At 52.3% G+C, this 21,983-nt stretch overlaps 1 protein-coding gene across 1 annotated transcript; it reads right to left on the reverse strand.

The window, feature by feature from the left end:
• Positions 1 to 667: 667 nt before the first annotated feature.
• DACT2 (dishevelled binding antagonist of beta catenin 2) lies at positions 668 to 5,336 on the reverse strand. Its single transcript, XM_032837216.1, is given in 5 exon segments — positions 668 to 2,253; positions 2,855 to 3,097; positions 4,074 to 4,206; positions 5,272 to 5,285; positions 5,288 to 5,336. Coding segments are annotated over 5 exon segments (2,013 nt in total). The 3' UTR covers positions 668 to 679.
• Positions 5,337 to 21,983: the final 16,647 nt, after the last annotated feature.

A 21,983-nucleotide genomic window follows, 5' to 3' on the forward strand; every position in this document is an offset into this window, starting at 1 on the left:
TTTGTGTATTAGAATCGGCGATTTCCCACCTTTGGGGGGGCACCCAGGCGGGGGGTCAGGCTGGTCTGGGAGCCCACCGAGAGCCGCAAGAAGGAGCAGCAGCGTGTGAGGAGACGGGCCGGTGACGGTACCGGCGTAACCTGCGTGTCCTGGCCGGTGAGGACTTAGCGCGGGATTCACACCCCAATTTCTCCGGCACTGTCCTCCACCCGGCCCTCGGGGAGAATGCCTCCTGGGAGTCATGGTTCAGAAGGACTGGGATGACCCCGGTGCCCAGCCATGCACAACAGGGCTGGGATAGCCGCCCGGGGCTGCAGGTAGGGGAGCACCACCAGGACCCCAGGGCAGACACCGGGGAAGTCTGGGTGGGACCATCTGCCCCGGGAGGATGCTGACACCGAGGCCACGGGGGGCAGGTGGGGGGGCGGACCGCAGTCTCCCCCGGGCAGGGAAACGCTCCTCAGAGCTGGTCCATGGGGCGAGCCCAGGGACCCACTTCACCCCTCTGAGTGACTCGGGAGACAATCCACGTTGGCAGCACAGGGCGGGCAGCCAGGGAAGTGAGAGCCGGCCTTAGCCAGGGCCTGCGTGCTCGCCCGCACTCAGCAGAGGACGGCCTTCCCGGGGACGCCTCTGGCCCGTGCCCAGCCGGCGAGGCTCTCTGCCGACTTCCGTGGCCTCACACCACGGTCATGACCCTGAGCGCTGCGGGCTGGAACCTTCGGATCTTTCTCCTCAGGGCCTTGGAGGCCTTGATGCGGCACAGCTTGGGCATCGGGGGCAGGGCTGGCCTGCGGGCGCCTGGGGTCCTCGAGGGCTGCGGGGGACACACCCGAGGCCAGGCCCCGACCTCTGAGTCACTGCTGCTGGACTCCCGGTCTCCAAAGCGGCTGGCGGTGTGGTCGCTGGCCCCGTCCTCACTGCTCTCGGCCACCGTGGAGTAGAGCAGGGAGGCGCCCTTAGCCGACGGCTCGGAGCCCTCTGACTCACTCCTGACCCGGGCATCCTGGCGGGGCAGCCTGGGCCTGGCCCGGGCACACACCGGCTGCGGGCCCCTGGCTCGGTTCACCGCTGGCCTGGGGGGCCCCAAGCTGCCCGCGACCTCCACGGAGGACAGCCACCTCCGCTGCTTCTTCTGCACCTGCCCACCAGCCGCCACTTCCAAGGGGAACAAGGCCTGCGCGGGGGCCCGGCGACCCTCCCGTCGGGTCACCAGCAGGGGCACCAGGAGGGGCACGGGGTAGAGTCTGGGCTCAGAGCAGGACCGGCTAGGCGCTGCCCCTGCCGGCACGGGCCTCCTCCCGAGACCCTGTCCCCACTCGGGGGGCAGCAGGGGGGCTGCGAGGGCCCTCCCGGGGGATGGCTGGACCTTGTCGGTGGCCCCTCTCTTGACCTTCACAGCCTTTGTCTTGGGGTGGCCTGTGTTCAGCCCCAGAAGGGAAGCCCCATGGTCAGCAAACGGGGGGTGGGCACAGAGGCCTGGGGCCAGCGCGGGGCTCTCCCTGCCCCCCTTCCTGGTGGGCAACAAGCCTGTGCTGTCCTGGCAGCTGAGAGCCCGTAGGTGGGGAGACGGGGCTGGCCCATGTCCCAGCGGAGGGGAGCCCCGTGTGGTCTCCCCACGGACGCAGCCATTCTGGGGTTCGGGTCCCTCCTCTGGAAGGCTCCTGGGGTGAGGGGTGGCTGTGAGGAGCTCAGGTCCCCGCTGCTCGAGGCCATCCCTGCCGGTGTCCCCCCTCTGAGCCATCCCACCCATCCCTGCTCTCTCTGGGGTGCACACCAGCTTGTCCAGGCCACCTTCCCTCTCTGCTCTCTGGCCACCAAGCACAGGCGGGGATAGGGGCACCTCACGTCTTGGAGGTCCCTGCTCACCCACGCTGCCCCTCAGGGGGATCCCTCGGCCGCGCAGCCTCAGCAGCCTGTCTATATAGGCCGCAGCTGGGCCAGCCTCAAGGACAGGTCTGGTCTGGATGGAGCCCAGGGCCGCTGGGCTGGGAAGAGGCTCCCTGGGGGGCGAGTGGCCCGGACTCGGCAGGGCCTCCTTGTGGAGAGGGAAGAGAGGGCTCTGCAGAGCCACAGCGTGCAGGGGGCTGGGGTACGCGTACACCTCCCTGCCTCCCCTGGACACCAGGTCACACTGGTACTTGGGGTCCAGCACGGGGGCTGGGAGGTCCATCCCAGGGCAGAGAACCGAAGTGGGATCTGCACTGGCTTTCTGGAGCACCAGCTCGGACGGCAGGACTCTTCCAAGATCACCTGGGAACGAGAAAAATGAGCAAACAGGTGAAGTGGGGAGAGCCCAGGACGGCCCTGGTCTCACCTCCCACGCAGCATCACGACTGCGTGGCGCCCTGTGCAGGTGTGGGCGGGAGGCCGGTGGGAGCAGCAGCCTGTGCACACCCACGCTGGGACACGAGCCTGCAGAAAGGGCTCTCGCTTGCATGCTCACTCCGTCACCTGTTCCCGTCTCCCCTCTCTGCCACAACTTGCAAGGTAAAGCCTGGACGCAAAATCGATTGTTTTGATGCCCTCGTTCATCTGAGGTTTGGGTCACTCTGGGTGCGGTGTCCATTCCGATGACAGACGGTGCCAGTCAGGGTGTGTAAGGGTTGTAGAAGGATTTGCAAAATAACTTCCCGATATCCACTTAAATTATAAGAAAAGAATGCTTTTTATCACAGCAGACTTGCTGCAATGAACAGTAGTATTCCTGTCTCCATCCCAAAACCAAAAACGCCTAGAGTGGTACTTGTGGGGTTGGCACTGGCACCAAGTATACATGGGGCTTCCTGGCTCTGAACTCAGCAGCCCCCGCCACCTGGAAGGGGGCCTCCCACCCCGCCCGGCTCTCCTTTACCTGTAGACACTGGCCTGGGCCGGGACATGCCCTCCTCTGTGGCCAGGGGTCTCCAGGCGGGCAGGGGCGCTCCGTGCACAGTGGTCTCGTCGGCTGACCGGGGCCGGCTGTCTCCCGCATCGGGCCTGGCCGTAGGGTCGGCTGGCAGCAAAGTGCCCAGGGAGGAGTACATGTGGTCACTACACACGGATGTGCGGGATGCAGACAGGGAGCAGGAGCCGCCATCACTCAGCTCGTAGAAGCCTAGATGGGGTGAGCGGAGGCAGTCAGTGACCTTGGCGCAGCAGCCCCCTTCCTGCCCGAGCCGGCCCCAGGGCTAAGAGGGGATCAGGATCTCAGCACGCAGGCACTGGAGAAGTCACCTGGGGACTCCCCATTACTGTCTACTGTCGCCCTGTGAGCACAGTCCATGGGAGCCCACCACCTGCTCGCCCCCCCATTCCGGCAAGTGGCTTCCCTCTCCCTATGTGGCCAGGCTGCTGGCATTCTTCTCCCCCCTTCCCAGGTGCCTGCAGCCGTCAGAGGAAGGACAACACACAAGGGTCTCTAGCCCACACCCCACTCCATGCGTTGCATACCCAGACCAAGCCATGGTTTTGCACATTTACAAAAAGACTGAGAAACAGCAGACAGTGCTGTCCACGGTCTCCTGGGTTTGTGTGTGCACCAGGCTCCGGGCACATGGGATGACATGCCCTGAACCAGGAGAGTTGGAAGGGCTCCAGAGCCATCTCCTTGCAGCTCTAAACCAAGGCACACACGGGCAGCAGGCAAGGGGACAGTGTCCTGCCCACCTTCTCTGATAAATTACCCAGAATTGAGATTCCATAAACCTGTAGACTATCATCTCCTAAAACAGGTCCTTACCACCTCCCTGTTACTCCGACCTGAACAGAGCCTGGAACGTGTGTCAGCCCAGAGAAGGGGAGACACTCATGGAGGGTTCTTCCACCGGAAGCCTTTCCCAGCGAAAAGCCCCCCATAAACGCACACTGGGCACACGCTCCTCTTTCCAGAAACACATTCAGGGAGGAGGAAGGAAGAGGTGCATAGTTAGTGCTCCCTGGGAACAGGTTCTCTGGGTGGGGGCTGTGCTCACGGAGCTGGGCCTGAGAGCCTAGGAGGAACCCCCGCCGCAGCACCAGCCCCCAAGGTGTGGGGTCCCCCAGAGGGCAAGGGGCCCCTCTGCAGCAGCACTGCCCGCCGGCGCGCGGCCTACCTGAGCTGGGCCTGCTGTCACCATCGGCCGCCCTGCCGCAGGGTCCGCTCATGTCCAGCTGTAGCTCACTGATCTGCCGGTCCAGCTGCTCCAAGTGGGTCTTCAGGCCGACGTCCTGGCGTCGTAAGCGGTTCTGGGGGGAAAGTGGGACACAAAGCTGTCCAAGCGCAGAGAGTAAGCCTGATGCCCCTGGGAAGTGACCACTGGGCACACGATGTACCCTCCCAACGTCCGCGGCTCTGGCTCCAAAGTCTGGTAGCTCCTCTCCACTTCCCTGAGCCAAAGCTCTGGCCCTCTGGTCGCCAGAGGAAAAGAGGCCCTGCCCCCGCCGACCTGCTTGCCGGCCGCCACGGCAGGCTTCTGGAAGCGTCAGCAGTTCTCCACGAGGTATGTCTTCCTGAGGAGACTGACAGGGCACAAGCTCAGGGTCAAAGGCGGCCCCTGCTCTTACATGTGGCCCAGAGGACGCGCTCGGCTGCTGTTCTCGAGGCTTATGTAAGAACCGATCTTCCCACACTCGTGTGCCTCCTTCTCTTGCTCAGCAGGCCCTGTGCAGCCCCCGGACTTTTCAGGGCATGGGAAAGTCCCCGAGGGAGAAAGAGGCCCCCTTCTGCGTATTCCCCCTTCACAGGTGTCACCTCCAGGCCTTGTGGAACCCTCAGGGACAGGGGCAGAGGCCCAGCAGGAGAGGACAGTGCCTGCACTCAGTGAGCCTGGAAATCTGCCCCAGAATCTTCTGGGTTTAGAGGTTCACATCTTGGCTCCGCCCTGAGGCTCTACCCTCTCCGGGCTCAGGCATATACGGGTTATCACAGCATCAGCCGCACGTCTGTGTGTGATCACATAATACACGTATGTGTACACGCTGACTGTCCATAATGCGCATTTGCACACCCACACGTAAAAAACAAAGACGCAGAACTAGCACGAGTGCCTCACGGATGCGGACGCCCCTCTCCATCGTCAAGCAGCACCGTTTTCAGGGCCTGCTGCATAAATTTCTTATTTTTATCAACAATTAAGTTTAAGGCAAATAATGAATGGATGTAATTATGTGGTTCACCCTGTTTAAGAAAATGACTGTGTTTCAAATTTAATATCACAGGGGAGGAAGTCCCCTGAACCCCATAATTATCTCTGTAATTTCAGCACCACGAGGCTGCGGTCCAGGAGGGAAGCGGGAACTGCCAATTCTTACGAGGGGGTCGCGTGGCACAGCCTTCAGATCCAGCGCCAGAGAAGTGAAGACGGTGACAAGCCCATGGCCCGACACAGTGCCTGGTGCATGCCAGGTCACCATCCCCGGGCCACCATGCCCAACTCCCCTTTGCTCCGGGACCACATCCACGGCTCCGAGAGCAAACTCCACGTGTCACAGCAACAGAGTCTTACCGCCATAAGACAATCTGTGAACGTATCACAGCCAAAACCAGTCCTGGATTTAATAAAAACTTCTAATTCCCGAACCATCCAGTCCAGCCTGAACATGCGGCCTCTTGCTCTGAATATTTTCACCAAGGAAAACGCGACCGTGTCAAGAGCTGCGGCAGAGAGAGCCAGTGGGTGTGCAAAGATGGGCTTCGCGCCAACACCCCTCCACAAAGAACACTAGATTCAGGCAAAGGGGCCAGTGTGTGTTTTCACTGCGAATGACTTTTTCTTCCCTGTCCTAAATAGGGCTGCTGTGCCTTACTCTGTGGGGTCACAGCTCGATGCTTACAAAGCAATCTGACTGCTTCTCTTCCAAATCATGATGTTCTCGTCCTTCTGGAGGAGGAGGGCACCTCTGAGCCCCCAGGGCTCCTCTGAGCCGATTTCCAAAAAAGAGAGTCCCCTCTGTGTGTCTGTGCTGAGAATGGCTGCTCTGTGACTACTGTGTGGCCAGCCAGGCCTTCGGTGGGCGGTTCCTGATTGACGTCAAGAGGTCACAGACGCACAGGCTCGGGGGTGCACCGACGATTTACCGTGTCCCTGGGACCCGCCAGCTCAGGCAGGGGCTTCGCTGTCTGGGATGACACTGTCCTCGCTAACCCTTCCCCATCCCTCACTTGGGGTTTTCATGTTTCTGCTTTTCATTTACTCCTTGGTGTCTAACTTTGTGCTAAGAGCCCAAGTTCAGTCTGTGACCAGGAGAGAGCACGAGCCACTGAAGCCGGCCATGGACAATCTCTCCCCACGTATTTCCTCTGCAGAGAAGATGTCACCAGCACATGGGCACTGGGGGACCAGGACAGTGGCAGTCACGGGCACCCCCGTCAGAGCAGCCGGCACGTTTGGGGTGCCCCTCGTCCCCACCTCCGTCCCCAGCATCCAAGCTCACTATCACGGCGGTGTACGGAGTCAGGATTCCCCCAGGCTGTGTTTGGGGCCGAGGGGGAAGGCAATGCACACCCACAAGTCCCCGGGAGGTGGGATTGCCTGAGCGTAAACGCAGATTCTGGGGATCCTGGTCACCCCTGGGACTGCGCATCTGGACAAGCTTCCCAGGGGAACGCTAAGGGTTCTTAGGAACAGACGAACACGAGAGGCTTGAGAAGGGCATTCTAGAGATCGTCGTTAAAAACAGACTCGGCTTATCCTTTCTCTGCGATGTTTGCTGTCTGTACCGTAAGAGAACCATCTGGTTTCCCCTTGTTTGTCCTCGGTTTCCATCCACAAGTCAGCGTTCTGCTCTCCTCAAGCCTTCACGGCAGAGCCAAAGGACAAAAAGGAAACCTGCCCTCGAGTTCAGAACACACCCCCGGCGTCCGAAACACCTTCTCTCTCCTCAAAAGCTGAGCGTCTACACAGGAAACAGGACACAGGTGACAGCCGCAGCTACCCCGGGGGCCCGTAGACCACCAGACTGCACGAGAAGTCCACCGACCACCAGCAAAGGCCAGGGGCACAGATGGGCCGCGTGGGAACAGGACGGAGGCCTGGCACTGTCGGGGACGCCCCGCCCCCACTGGGGGCCTTGAGCCAGTTCGTCCCCGGAGGGTTCAGGAAGCGGGTTCAGGAAGCGAGTGGGCAGGCCCAGGAAGCAGGAACGCAGCCGACCTCCTGCTGACCCGGGCAGAGGCAGCCCGCTGGCTCTTGCTGTCCTTAATGCCAGCACCTGCCCGCGGAAAGCAGTCGTGGCGCTGCCGCTCTCAGGACATGTCACGACCCGCCGAGCCAGCTCCTGGGAAATTCCTCGGGGTAAGATGTCGCGGCGGGTTCCCCAGGGGCCTTCCTCATGGCACCTCGGGGCACCTCTCCCAGTGCCGCTGGCAGCCCCCGAGGGTGGGGGTGGAGCCTCCGGCCTGCCCTGGGACATCGCAGGCGACGTGGGTGTCGCCGGAACCTCACCCCTGCGCAGCGGGAATGGCCGCGGCCTCTCAGGGATGACAGGTCTCCCTGAAGTTATCCACGGATCAGCCCAGGACCCGCCAGCGAGGAGCAGCTGCCCCGCTCAGGGTCACGGGGCATCGTCAGCTCCAACAGGGAGACAGGAAAGTTCTCTCCCAGCAGAGCAATGGAAGACGCTCCTGTATCCGCTCATCGCACACCTACGAAGCGCCTACTGCATGCTTCTTTGTGACTTCAGGCGCAGCCTACTTCGGTCCGTGTCACCGTGCTAAGTGCTCAGCCCCGAGTGCGGTGCAGGCCCCCAGAACCGCTCCGCTCATCGACCCGGGGACTCGTGCACGACAAGGCTGCGGGGGCAGATCCAAGCCCTTCCCGTCTTCTCACCCGAGCGCGGACGCCCAGCTGCCCGCGTGGGGGGGGGTGGGGGGCGGAGTGAGCGGCGCTGCCGGTCGGCAGCTGCCCTGGCCCGGAGGCCCGTGGATCACGCTTTCTCCACGGTTCTGGCCCTACTCCTGGGTTTTCCCTGCAAGAAAACAGGGAGGTGTTAAGCCCCAGCTGATGTCACACAAATTCAGTTCTTCTCTTTTGATCACATAATCCACGCCAAGAACAAAGTTTGAAGACAAAGTCTGCGTGTTCCTTCTGGTCCCCACATTAAAAAAAAATTAAACAAAAAAACCTGTTTGATCTCTTCCAAAGGCTACTAGTAATTAGAGGCTGACGACTCGCAAGTCTGATTGGTGCATCCCTGAAGTCGAGTAAATCATCAGCTGTGCTCGTGCCAGTGGACGAGTTCAGGGCTGCATCTCAGCTGCTCCCGGCTCTCCCCAGAGCCACGCATCTCTGCGGGCGGCCAGGTGCCACGGAGCCCTGGGTGCAGACGCGCGGGGAACCGGGGCAGACCAGGGAGGGCGGGTAAACCGCAGGTGCCATCCCGCCCCACGGCTGGCCCCTGCCCTGTGCGGGCGGCTGTCACAGGCGGAGAGCAGTCTGCGAGGTCAGCCCCAGGTTCTGCTCCCTCCACCTTCCGCCTGTTTTTTTGCAATGTGGGTCCGGAGTCCCGGGAGGCATCTTCCAGGTTCTGGAATCCAGAAGCACCCAACGTGCCGGTCACCGGAGGGAGCTGGGCAGAGAGGAAGGCGGCGGAAACGTCCAGCCCGCTTTACAAGAACAGCCAGCAGCTTCTAAACACAACAGATCTGAACTTCCAGATTTAAAGAATTCTAAAGAGGACTAGAATGAACGCCATCGGATATGAACCTTCCCATAGAGCCTTTTCATTTTTCCTTTAAAACGTACTGCAATGCTGGGAAAACTCTCGAGTTGTTTCCGATACAGGAAGAGAAGGCCCGCATCAGATTAAAACCCGGGAACAACCGTCGGAGTGTCTTCAAGCCCCTGAGAAGGAGCTGGCGTTTGGAGGAGGCTGGGGAGCCAGGAGACACAGGTGAAGCCGCCCTAAGAGCGTGCCCGGTTCCACCACTCTGGGACTCAGCCTCTGGGACTCAGCCGACAGGCCTCATTCTGCAGGTCAGGTTACACTTTGGAGCTGAAGCTTTCCTGGGAAACGTGCTTTCCTCGACATTTTGTTACAACCCACCCGACCCCATCTAACCTGAGCAATTCGGGTTTGATGTACGGGGACAATTCGGGCTGCGCCCAGCACGCGGGCAGTGTCGCTCCAGAGCCTGCGTGCGCGGTGGGGCCACCTGCACCCGGGGTCCGACACCAGGACCCCAAGCAGCCCCCGCCCCGGGAAGCCGACTGAGCCGCTCCTCCCCAGCAGCCCGGAAGTCTAGCAGGAGGGCGCGCTCAGAGCCCGTCCGCGGGAGCAGGAGGCAGCGCCACGGGGCAGCCCCGGTGTCCCTTTCCGAGTCCGGATCCCCACCGCGTGCCGCGGGCCTCCGCGGCCGTCCCATCCGAACCCGAACTGCGTCCCCTTCTATCAGTGAGGCAGTCCGGCCACCGCGCTGCCCGCACCAGGTGGCCCGGCCCCCAGCCGCCCAGCGCGCCCAGCACCCCCGGGGCCCCGCGCTCCTTACCAGCTGCTCCTGCAGCGCCGCCAGCGCCGCCTCCAACCGCAGCTCGTGCGCGCGGGGGCCGCGGGGGTGCTCAGGGCGCGCGGGGCCTTGGGGGGCGGCGGGGCCTGGCGGGGACTGCATGGCCAGGGCGCCCCGCACGCGCGCCTGCTGTGTGGCGCGCAGCCCCTGCAGCTCCCGCAGCCCCGCGAGCGCCGCGCGCAGCCGGGCGCCCACCCTGCGGCGGTCCCAGCCCGCGGGCCCCGGCGGGCAGCTCGGCGCCCACATCCCGCTCCTGGCCTCCTCCGAGCCTGCTCGGGCTCCCTGGAGCCTGCCCGGCCTCCCCGGCCTCCCCGAGCTTCCTCGGAGCCTCCCGGGCCGCGCGCGCGGCCTCCTGCGCAGCTTCTCCCCGCCCCCGCCCCGCAGGTCTCCAAGGTGGGGTGGGACCTATCGGTGGCCGCGGAGGGCGGTGTTTGCACACGCCCCAGGTCACAGCGGCCGCCCCCGGGCCCGCCCCGTCGTCGCGGCCCCGTGCCCTTGGGCGCCCAGGGACCCAAGACTTTCGGTGAGTCTGGAGGGGACCAAAGGAGAAGGAGGACCCCGGCAGGAGGACCAGAGAGGGCCCAAAGGGGAACAAACGCGGTGAAAGGTGGTGTTTTTTGTTTGTTTGTTTGTTTGTTTTTTCGTTTTTTATTTAAATTAAGATAAATTCTTGGGAGGGTACCTTTTTAAGCTTGTTATAGATTGGAAAAAGGTATTACCCACTTTTCCTAATGTATATCAGCAGTGGGAATTCCCCCCCGGTTTTGGGGGGTAATAACAGCTTTATGGAGATACAATGAACCTATTATTACAGCGCACCCGTTGGAAGTGTGCAACTTGGTGATTCCTTCTGTATTCCCAGCCAGCACAAGGTGTGCAACGGTCACCACGATCCCATCCGTGATCCGGAAGAAGATCTACCCCTTAGCCTCAGTCTCCACCACCACCACCACCCCCACACCCCCCCTACATCCCAGTCCTCAAGGACCACTACTGTGCCTGTGCTGCGAACTGCCCGTGTGTGGGATCATACTGGACAGTCCTTTGCGGCTGGCCTCTTGCGGCTGGGCTGCTGTGTCCACGGTTTGGCATGCTGTCAGTGACCCCGTCCTTCATTCTTTCTCCTGGTGGACAATGTCGCATCCTGTGGGTAAGACACTTTTACTTCTCTGTTCTTTACTGGTGGGCATTCGGGCTGGTGCCACTTTTTGGCTTCTTTGAAAAATCTATGGCCATTCAGGGTTCCTTTTTGCCGGAAGTGCGCGTTCACTCCCGTGGGCACGGACCTCAGAGGAGGGGGCTATGCTGGGAGACCTTTTGAACGCCTGACTGCTTTGATTTATTGATTTGTTTATTTTTATTAGTTTCAAGGTAGGATTTAGTGATTCATCAGCTGCATAGGACACCCCTGCTCAGGACGTCACGTGCCTCCTTCCTGCCCATCCCCAGTTGCCCCTCCCCCACCTGGCCTCCAGCAGCCCTCAGTTTGTTCCCCGAGAGTCAAGAGTCTCTTATGATTTGCCTTCCTTTCTGTTTTCATCTTGTTTTATTTTTCCTTCCTTCTTTCCCTGTGTTTATCTGGTTTGTTTCATATGGTCTCTGTCTTTCTCTGACTAATTTCCCTTAACACGATGCCCTCTAGATCTGTGTCTTTGCAAATGGCAAGATTTCATTCCTTTTGATGGCTGAGTAGTATTTCAGTGTGTGTGTGTGTGTGTGTGTGTGTGTGTGTGTCTTTATCCACTCATCTGTTGATGCACATTTCGTACACTGTTGGTGGGAATGCAAGCTGGGGCAGCCACTCTGGAGGACAGTACGGAGGCTCCCCCAAAACATGAAAAACAGAGCTACTCCATGACCCAGTAATTGCCCTACTAGGTATTTATTCAAAGGATACAAACACAGTGACCCAAAGGGGCACCTGCACCCCAATGTTTATAGCAGTGATGTCCCCAATAGCCCAAATATGGACAGACTGTTAAATTCTCAGCAGTGCCGAATGGAGGACCCAGTGTCACCATGCCCATGCCAGCACTCGTCCTTCTGCTTGTGACCATCTCAGTAAGTGTGAGGTGGTATCTCACTGTGATTTTGATTTGCGTCTCCCTATGGCTACTGACATGGAGTGTATTTTCATGTATGTATTGGCCATTTGTGTATCTTCTTTGGGCAAATGTATATCAGATCCTTTGCCCCTTTTTTAAAATTGTCCCTTAATTATTGAGATGTAAGTATTCTTTACGCATTGGAGACACAATTTCATTATCAGGTGTATGATTTACAAATGTCTTTTCCCTTTTGTGGGGTAATATTTCACTTTCTTGGTAGTGTTTAAAAAAGTACACTTTTTGTAGCAAAACTGTTTTTAATTTTGATGCAGTCCAACTTATCAATTTTTCTCTTTTGTTGCCTGTGCTCCGGGTGTCATATCTAAGACACCATGGTCCAACCAAAGGTCAGAGATCACATCTGCTTTTTTTCTAAGAGTTTTTGTGGTTTTAGTGCTTATATTTAAGTCCTCGATCCATTTTGAGTTGTTTCTTGTGCACAATACAAGGTAGGAGTCCAGCTCCATTCTTCTGCATGCAGATGTCCCCCTGTCCTGACACCATTTGTTGGAAAGCCCATTCTTTGTCCAAATTGTCTTGAGACTCCTGTCGATAATCAGCTGATTCAGAAAACCAGTTTCTGGATTCTCAGTTCTGCTACTGTGCGTGTGTTCTCCTGCCTATTCCACGGCGCTTTGAATACCGCAGACTCGTGGTGAGGTTTAAAGTCAGGAAGCAGAACTCATCCACCTTTTTTCTTTTTCAAAATTGTTTTGGCTATTCTGGTCCCTTGCATTTCCATATGGATGGAATCCATAAGGATCAGCTGGTCAATTCCTGCAAAGAAGTTGACTCGGATTTTGATGGAGATTGCATGGAATCTGTTGGTTGATTGAAGAAGTGTTGCCACCGTTAAGGTTAATCTTCTGAACCATAAGCATGGGATTTTTTCTAAATATTTAGTTCTTCTTTAATGTCTTTCAACAGCGTTCTGTAGTTCTCAGTGTGCAGGGCTTATATTTATTTTGCAAAGTTTACTTCTAATAAAAATATTTACAAAATTCTTTTTGGTACTATCATAAGTGGAAATGTTTTCTAGTTCAGTATTCAGAATGTTCATTGCTAGTTTGTAGAAATAAGCAGTTGAATTCTGCTGAATTTTTGTATTAGTTATAGTAAATGTTTAGAGGATTTCCTTGCATTTTTTAAATTTGCAAGATCATGTTGTCTGGAAATAGAAACAGTTTTACTTTTTCCCTTTCATATTTGGATGCTTTTAAATTTCTTTTTTTTATCTTACTGCTCTGCCTGGAACTTCCATTACAATGTCATACGGACGTGGTGTGGACAGGTATGCCTGTCTTGTTGCTGATTTTGGGAAGATGTTCAGTCTTTTACCATCGAGTCTGACGTTAGCTGCAGGTTTTTCTTAGATGCCTTTTTATCGGGAGGAGAAATTCCCTTCAGTTCCTAGTTTCTTGAGTATTTTTATCACTGAGTTTTTCAGGTTATCCTATGATTTGTTGCTGTTGCTGTTTTCTCAGTCCTGTGTGCTTATCTTGTCTGCTGGTGGAGAAACAGCATGAGACTGGAGCTTAGGAGACCTTGGCTCCGAGACCGCTTGCCTCCAGGTTGCTCAGGTGTATAATGAATGCAGTGAGTGAGGTCCTGGATGCTGGTTTTCTCTACAGGAAAATTCACGATTCTTCCCTTACATTTTCTTCCAGAGAGAGACAGAGAGAGGGTTGCACTGGATATGAACCCTTGTTCAGTTTTGCATCTGTCTTCCCCCCCACCTGTGGACTCTCTTAACGGGTGTCTTTTGGAGAACAGAAACTCTTCATTTTTCTGTATTCTTATTTATCATTTGTCCTTTTTGTGCCATTTTAAAGAAATTTTTGCTCATTCAGGCTCTTCAAGATATTAGTTAATGCTGCTTCTAGGAACTGTATGATTTCACTTTTTTCATTTAGATCTACCATCCACCTGCAGTCATTATGTACTATATGAGGTGGGGGAAATCACTATTTTTTTCTCAAACACATAATCTAGTGCAGTATTTGTTGGGAAAAAAAAAACAGTCCTTTTTGAGCTGTGATGCATTTCCACCTTTGTTATAAATATATTTAGGTCTGTTCTGGGTTCCCTTTTCTATTTGATTAGTTCGCCTCTCCTGGCACTTGTCCTGATTATTGTGGCTTTTTATGCCGTGGTGACACCCGGTGGAGCACGCTTGTCCACCTTGTTCTTCAGGGGTGTCTTGAGTACTCTGGGCACTGGACAATATTGTGTGAATTTTAGACTCAGCATGTAGATCTCTACAAAAAAAGCCTGCTGGTTTTTTGACAGGGACCACACATTAACTCTAGAGTTTATTTGGAAAGAAATGGTGTCTTTATACTATTTCTTCTAGTCCATGGACATGGAATAAAGATTTTTTATAAAGATTTTTTTAATATGTCTAAATAATATTTTATAATTTTTTGTGTAGAGATCTTGCACATCTTTCGTGAGGTTTATCCCTTCTTTCTTGGTGTTTTTTTTCCCTTATACTGTTGTCAGTGTTACCTTATTTTTGTTGATGATGTATGGAAATACCAGGGATATCTCTAACAACTTTGCTAAACTCATTTATTCTCTTGAATAATTTATCTTTAGATTTTTAAATATTTTTCCGTATACATTCATATCATCTATGACTGATGGAAGTTTTAATTTTTTCTTTCCCATCCTTATACCATCTCTATGTATCTCTATCTCTATCTCTTGATCTCCCACCTGTCTATTTATTTGGCTTTATTTCAGTGGCTAGGACGTTCAGTACGTCAAAAACAGTGATGATGTCAAGCATCCATGTTCACGTCCAAGGGTGGTGGGAAAGTTTTCTGTATTTTACCATTAAAAATGATGTTTGCTGAATGTGTTTTGTAGATACTGTTTATCAGATCAAGGAAATTGTCTTCTGTTTCTAGAATGGATATTGAATTTTACCAACTATATTTTCTGCTATTGAAATGATTATACTACTTTCTTTTTTTTCCTATTAATATGAATTATGTTAATCAATTTACAAATGTAAAGCTAACCTTGCATTTTTGGATAAACCAAATTGGTCATGACATATTTTCCCCCTTTGTATATTGCTGGATTTAGTTTGACAGTATTTTGTTTTGGAGTTCTGCATCTGTTTTCATGAGTGAGGTCAGCACCTCCTTTTCTCTTGTAATTTTTTCCTCAGGTTTTCAGAGTCAGGCTGTGCTGGCCTCACAAACTGAGTGAAAATATCCCTTCTTGGCATTCAGTGTAAGGGTTTCTGTACGATGGTAGAATATAGATGAAGCCATCTATGCCTGGGTTTTTTGTTGTTAATGTTTTCGGTTATGAGCCAAAGTCATTCATAGCTGTGTAATTACTCAGACTTTCTGTTTCTTCTTGTGTCAGTTTGTTGCAGATGTGTTGCTCCAGATTTCTTCTCATCGTGTCCATATTTTCAGTTGTGTTGACTAAGTGTTCTATGATATTGTCTACAAATACGTATCAAATGTGCATACTCCCTGCCCAGCTTTTGCCCTGTCATTTGGCTGTTTGTGTTTTCTCTCCTTCCTTGCCCCCTGGATCAGCCTTAGCAATGGTTTCACAACTTTATCAGTTTTTTTCCAAAGCACCAACTTTTGACTTTGCTGATTCTTTTTTTGTTTGTTTTCTCATCTGTCGGTTTATTTTCCTCATTATTTGCTTCAGTCTGTTTACTCAAGATGTAACTTACTTGATACTTTTTCTAGGCTCTCAAAACGGATTCTTCGCTCATTGGCCTCTCCTTCCTCCATTCGGCATTGCTCACACCTCCTTGTGTGGACAAGAACCCGTTACCGGGAAAGTGCTGGGTCCTGCCCCGTCTTACATTGTGTTCATTGTCTTGACCTTAAGATTAAATTGTGGGCTCACTTGCCTGCTTGGGTGACATCTGAATTTGGAGCTTTCTGCAGAGGAGGAGGACAGCTGTCATGTGGAATGGTGTTAGGAAAGTCATGCCTGGAATCTCAGGTTGTCCTAGAATGTGAGAAATAAAGGAATTTTAGCATCTTGTCCTTCTTCTTCTACCATTGTCTCCTGTCTCTAGCGTCACAGGCAGAAAGGGGGTCCAGAGAAGCTGGTATTTACTTGTCTAAGGGAACCCTCCCCCTCCCCATTGCTCATTTTTAAATCACAGGAGCAGTGGACTCTGCTCTCTCTCTCTCTCTCTCTCTCACACACAAGATCAAAGTGGTATCCTCTCTCACAAGTGCCCCTGAGAATGGGTTTGAGCTCAGGGAACAGTTTTGGGCCCCCACGAGGGAACTGGATTTGTACCAAGGCCCCAGGCTCCCTTGCAGACGGTCAGCATTTTTTCTGGCTTTCCCACCCTTCGCCTCATTCCTGTTTCGTTGGTCCTATCCTTTGTTTTCCATGAACTTGGAATCCTTGTCCATTTCTGAGGAACTTAATCTGTCTTTATTTGCACCCACAGAGAATGCTGTTTCCGGGCCCTGGAGAGCCGGCCAGAACCTGGCTGTGCATGTCAGGAATCCAGCCTCCTGAGCCAGTGCCTCTGATTCCCGAAGAACAAATCTGCTGCTCCCTGTTACTGTTCACTGCAGAGCCACCAGCCTCCACATTTGGTTACGTAAGGACACAGCAGTTCCAAGAAGAAGGAGAGCTTTTGAGTTTTATCCTTTTCTTCTCTCTTATGAATCACATTGTCTAAGCTATTCATGTTGACATACTGAGCCGTAAAGATAGATATCTGTCAAATTAGAAAAAATTGGTGGACCTTATTCTCTGGACCATTTTTACATCATACCATTTTTACTGTGTGGATATAGGAGCTTCTTGAATCTCTCTATGGATACGAACTTTCTGTTTTGTTTTTAATTGTCTCTGTTTTGTACGGTGTCAGCTTTTCTGTTTACCTTTGACTCTCTCTTTCCGATTATGACTTGAGGATTCCTGGATGCTGTTCACCTGTGAGGCAACAGGAAGGTGTACCTGGCACTTGAGTTTGGTTTCACGGCAGAGAGAAAGGATGCAGAGCTGGCTGGGGTGCTGTGTGTCCCCCAGGGTCAGATGTGAAGGGTGGTATTTGTGACACCAGCGCCGTGCCTCCCTAGATATTTTAATCATTTACATCAGTTGTGGGTATAGATCATACTTTGGTTTTTTTGTTTGTTCGTTTCTTTACTATCATGTTCATCTGGTTTCTGTAGGAAGACATGCTCTATACACTACTTTATATGAGAATCCACTAGAAGTTTTTGCCATCAGACAAAGTTTTTGCAAGTCTCAAGCTTGTGAAAAAGTTATATATACAGTATGAAGAACGTTCTCCTGTTTCCCAGAACCATTGAGAATGCCCATCACTATTAATACCTTAATATCTTAGTGTGTGTTTTCTACACACAAAGGCATTATCCTAAGTAAGGGATACTTTTAAAAATCAATTAAAGTAACTAATTAATCATTAGTCATTAATTTTAGTAATTAAAATCAAGACATTGATGTTGATTCATAATTACCATCTAATATTCAACTCAGATCTCCCCAGTTATCTCATCAGCGTCCTTCAGATCAGAACAACCCTGTCCAGACTAATGCATTTACCTGTCCCATCCTGCTGGTCTCTGTCAAGCTGGAGGTGGCTCAAACTCTTCTTGAATTATGACTGTACTTGAAGATTCTGGACCTGTTATTTTGTAGGATGCTCCTTGGTTTCATTTTGTTAAGGGTCCCTCCTGGTTCCAGTTATGTACCTGAGGTGGGAATATCACAGAAGCGAGGCTGTGCTCCTGTCATGCATCCGATGGAGGGATGTACACTTTCAACATTGTTGACACTTACCACCTTGATAACTTCATCTCTGTCTGTCACCTATGTGCCAGTCTGTCTATCCATCCAGTTACCCACACACCCACTCGCCCATCCACCATCCATCCATCCGCTTGTCCCATCCATCCATACACTTGTCCATCCATCCACCCATCCATCCATCCACCCAACCATCCACCCACCCACCATCCATCCATCCATCCATCCATCCATCCATACACTTGTCCCATCCATCCATACACTTGTCCATCCATCCACCCATCCATCCATCCACCCATCCATCCATCCATCCACCCAACATCCATCATCCATCCATCCACCCAACCATCCACCCACCATCCACCCATCCATTCATCCACCCATCCATCCATCCACCCATCCATCCATCCATTTTTCCCATCCATCCATCCATCCATCCACCCATCATTTCTTTCTATTATCTATCTATCATGTATCTTTCTGTCCATCTACATATCATTTATCCTCTGTGATCTCTCTACTCTCTGTCTACCTCTCCCTCCCTCTCTCCATCCATCAGCTGCCTCCTCCCTTCAGTTCGTACGCCAAATGCATGACTCTACAGCTTCTACATCCAACTCTAAACAGACACACCCTGTTTCACTCTGCAGACACATTTAATCACACTTTGTTGACGGACACTTGGTTGCTTCATTTCTTCCTACTGCAGCGGTAGTGCAGAAAGCATTCTCATACATGTGGCCTTGCTATTGTTGCTTTGATTTCTGTAGGCTGTGTTCTCAGGACTGGAATTTCTCATGTCTGAGAGCATCTGTGTTTTTATCTTAACATGCCAAGGTTTTCTCTCAGAAAGATCATAGCAATAACCAGCATGTGTTAGTGCAAACTCCAGACCCACATCATTGCTGATACTGAATGTCTTCCTTTTGAAAACTACTTTTGAGTGGTGAAAATACAGTATCTCAGTGTCCGTCTGGTGAACGACGCTGTGACTCCACTGAGTACGAACGTCTCTTCATGTGTTTGTTAAGAGCTTTTACTTCCTACCACTGGGCCTTCCTGCTCATGTCTTCACCTGTTGTCTTCATCTTGCTTGTTCTGGCTGGTGTTTGTTGTGTGGTGCACGTGCTCTCCCCTGCCCAGTCTTGTTGTTTTTCTCCAACTTCGTGGTGTTCTCGACGTATCAGTGCTTAACATGTTCTTCTTTTTCTCTTTTTCTGATATCTTTTATGATGACTGTCTTACTTAAAAATTCTTCCTTCTTTCAACATGAAATCAGTATTTTGGCAAACTATATTCTTTTTTAAAAAAGATTTATTTATTTATTATAGAGAAAGGGAAGGGGGAGGAGCTGAGGGAGAGGGTTAGAGAAATTTAGGCAGACTCCATGCTGAGTGCAGAGTTCAGATCAAGCAAGGCTTGATCTCATGACCCTGAGACCATGACCTGAGCTGGAACCAAGAGTCAGATGCTCAGCCATCTGAGCCCCCCCAGGCGCTCCTCACATCACCTTTTCTTAAACTCCCCTTGTGCACTGAATGGAAACGCTGCCTCTGTTATACCACCCACAGCCGGAGCTCGTCCTTCTTCTGACCTGTTTGTCTGTCCTGAGGCTCATCACTTTCTATCGAATCTGAGGGCGACGTCCACTGCAGTCCATGTGAGTAAATCGTTGACGCGGTAGAACGCTCCTGACGTATCACTGAGACAAACTGCAGATTATAGACTCTGTGGTTCCATCAGGAAAGTGTGTGTGCGTGTGTTTCACACACAGGGGAGTGTGAGAGCCTGTCCACTGGGAATGTTAAAGGTTCCATCTTGGTAAAGGGATTGTAGGTGACCTGATCTTCTTACTTCCTGTATTTATGTATTGATTTTTAATTTTGTTTAATACATATCTTTTATTGGGGGGAGGGGCAGAGGGGGAGGGAGGATCTCAAGCGGGCTCCATGTCCAGCGCAGAGCCTGTCTCAAGGCTCCATCTCACAACCCTGAGATCATGACCTGAGCTGAAATCAAGAGTAACACACCAACTGTTTTTGCTTTTCCTAAAAGCGTTACCCAAGTGACTAAATAAAAAAGTTAACAAATTAGTGACTCCCCTTGCCTTACGAAATAAAAGCTGTCCGCTTAGTTCTGTCTTCAGGTCTCTGTAGCTGCGATGGGACCACATTTGTACGGCCGGCAAGTGGGATATTTAAAGTGAAGACCGATATAGGTGTTCCTCACCTAGTACTCCGAGAAGGCTGTAACAGCTTATTTATGTTTAATGAAGGGAATGACCCGTTAACAAAGTTGTGCAGCTGGCGACGGTGGTCGTGGTGACGGGGTTTGTTACACGACGATGCTTCCGTTGGTTTCAAAAAACTAAAAGGATGATTTACTAATTCTGAATTCACATTTGTATAAGTTTTCAATGTTCATGAGGTGCATTAAGAATTCTCTCTATTTTGGCTTTTCCATGTAAAGCGGGGGCTGTTTGGAATCAGTACCTTCCGTCTTTGTGTCTTGACTGGCCTCGCAAAGGCCGGAAGCTCCACGGGACCCCGGAGAAGCTTTTCCCCAAGAAAGTGCTCCCGGGGCACAAACCGCAGGGAAGGAACTGCTGTGTGTGTTGGGAAAGTCGGACTGGGGGGGGGAAGAGCCGTCAGAACTGAAACTTCCCTGTTGTGTTTTGCCTAAAGCCACCGCAGACCTCCTAAAATGGTAGCAGCCTCTCAGACTCGGGCCTTTTGACTTGACTGGGCTTGATTTGCAAAGTCACAGTGAGTTTCAACAACATGGAAAGCAGGTACCAGGTAGCCACGTAAATGGGTTGACAGACGGCCCTAGCGTTCCTAGTTCTTGAAAATGAAGCCATATCTTAATTCCTTTTATTTTTCATTGTTTTCTGTCCCGTGCTCAGGAATTTATAGTATCATACATTATAATTTCTTTATTACTGTAGTATTATTCCAATACTACATTTTCCTGAATTCCCTTCCCGATACCCTCCTTGGGGGGTTAGTTTTACTGCCCAGGATTTTGAGATGGCAGATAATCTGGGGTAAAGGTTCCGGATATCTGTGTATGTCCTTACATTGGCACATGGTAGTGTAGACCTAGACGGCAAAGTAAAACTTATTTTTGTGTGTCTGTCCCCTGCTAAAAATCGAAAGGACACCCTGTGTTCATAGTCGATGAGTAATGCATGGTCATTTTTAAAAAAATATTTTATTTGAGGGAGGGAGAGAGGGAGAGATAGAGCATGAGTGCAAGTTGGGAGAGGGGTAAAGAGAGAGGGAGAAGTAGGCTTCCCGCTGAGCAGGGAGCCCGATGCGGGACTTGATCCCAGGACCCTGAGGTCACGACCTGAGCTGAAGGCAGAGGCTTCACTGACGGAGCCACCAAAGTACCCCTTGAACATCTTTTTTGATGTTATAAAATATTTGTACATCTTCCTGGTTCGAATCTTTTGCCAAAAATTTAACTGCGAGGGGCACCTGGGTGGCTCAGTGGGTTAAGCCTCTGTCTTCGGCTCAGGTCATGATCTCAGGGTCCTGGGATCGAGTCCCGCATGGGGCTCCCTGCTCAGCAGGGAGCCTGCTTCCTCCTCTCTGCCTGCCTCTCTGCCTACTTGTGATCTCTGCCTGTCAAGCAAATAAATAAAATCTTAAAAAAATTATATATATATATATATATATAAAATGTAACTGGGATATTTAGTATGGGCATGTAAGAGTTCTCTATTAGAGATGTGAGGAGATGTTGTCAAAAATAGAGTAAAACAGGAGAAATCTGGACCATTTAACGAGACCACAGGTCAGTCATGTGCGGAGCTGTTGGGAACACAATAAAAGCAGTGAACCACTGTTCCGCACGGGACCCTAACTGATGGAGGCGCAATTAATTGCAGTAGCTACGTTTTCTAAGTAGGAATCACACACGGTAGAAGGAAGCTTGTTGAAATTGTTGAAGATTGTCTGGGGCATCAGTGCTCTGGCCAGGATGACGGCTGCTGGCACCTGCCTTCCTGCCGCTGTGTTCGAATCTGTCCTTCCTTCCCGGACACACACCACCACGTGGGCGTCCCGAAAAGTACCGCCCACGTGTCCTCAGTTTCTACTTTCTAGAAACTACTATGTTCTTTGCAAACACTTAAAGGTAAGGACACACTTGAATCTTTGAGAAAGAGGAAACTTTGGGGCACATTTCTGTATCAGACAAGTTTGTGGGACAGTTTTGCACTGGATTAAAGGAAACGATGGTTGACTTGTTGGCAGACGCGTGGTTTGCTGGTGAGTCTGCAGCGGCAGGAAGCCGTTAGAGCCGTCCTGCGTACCCGCAGATGAAGGGGGGAGAGAAGTTAGGCTCGGAGTCATGGTGCTTCGGGGCAGAAGACCCTGTTCCCACGTGCTTCCAGCCACAGTCTGTGAGCAGCTGGTGCACGCGGCCCTTGCTGACCCTTAGGGGCCGTCCCGGGGTCAAGCCGGCTTCTGCGTTCAGCCCACAGGAAACCCTGTGCGCTGGCGGAGGGTAGGAGGTGGTGGGAGGTGAAGGGACCTGTAGTTACACCCCGAGGTTACTGGCTAACTCCTTGCTAATCTTCTGGTTCAGGGGGACATCTGTGGAGCCCTGAGTCCCTGAGGCCA

Source organism: Lontra canadensis, unplaced genomic scaffold (assembly GCF_010015895.1).
Source record: "Lontra canadensis isolate GAN:19392208 unplaced genomic scaffold, GSC_riverotter_1.0 scaffold97, whole genome shotgun sequence".
NCBI lineage: Eukaryota > Metazoa > Chordata > Mammalia > Carnivora > Mustelidae > Lontra > Lontra canadensis.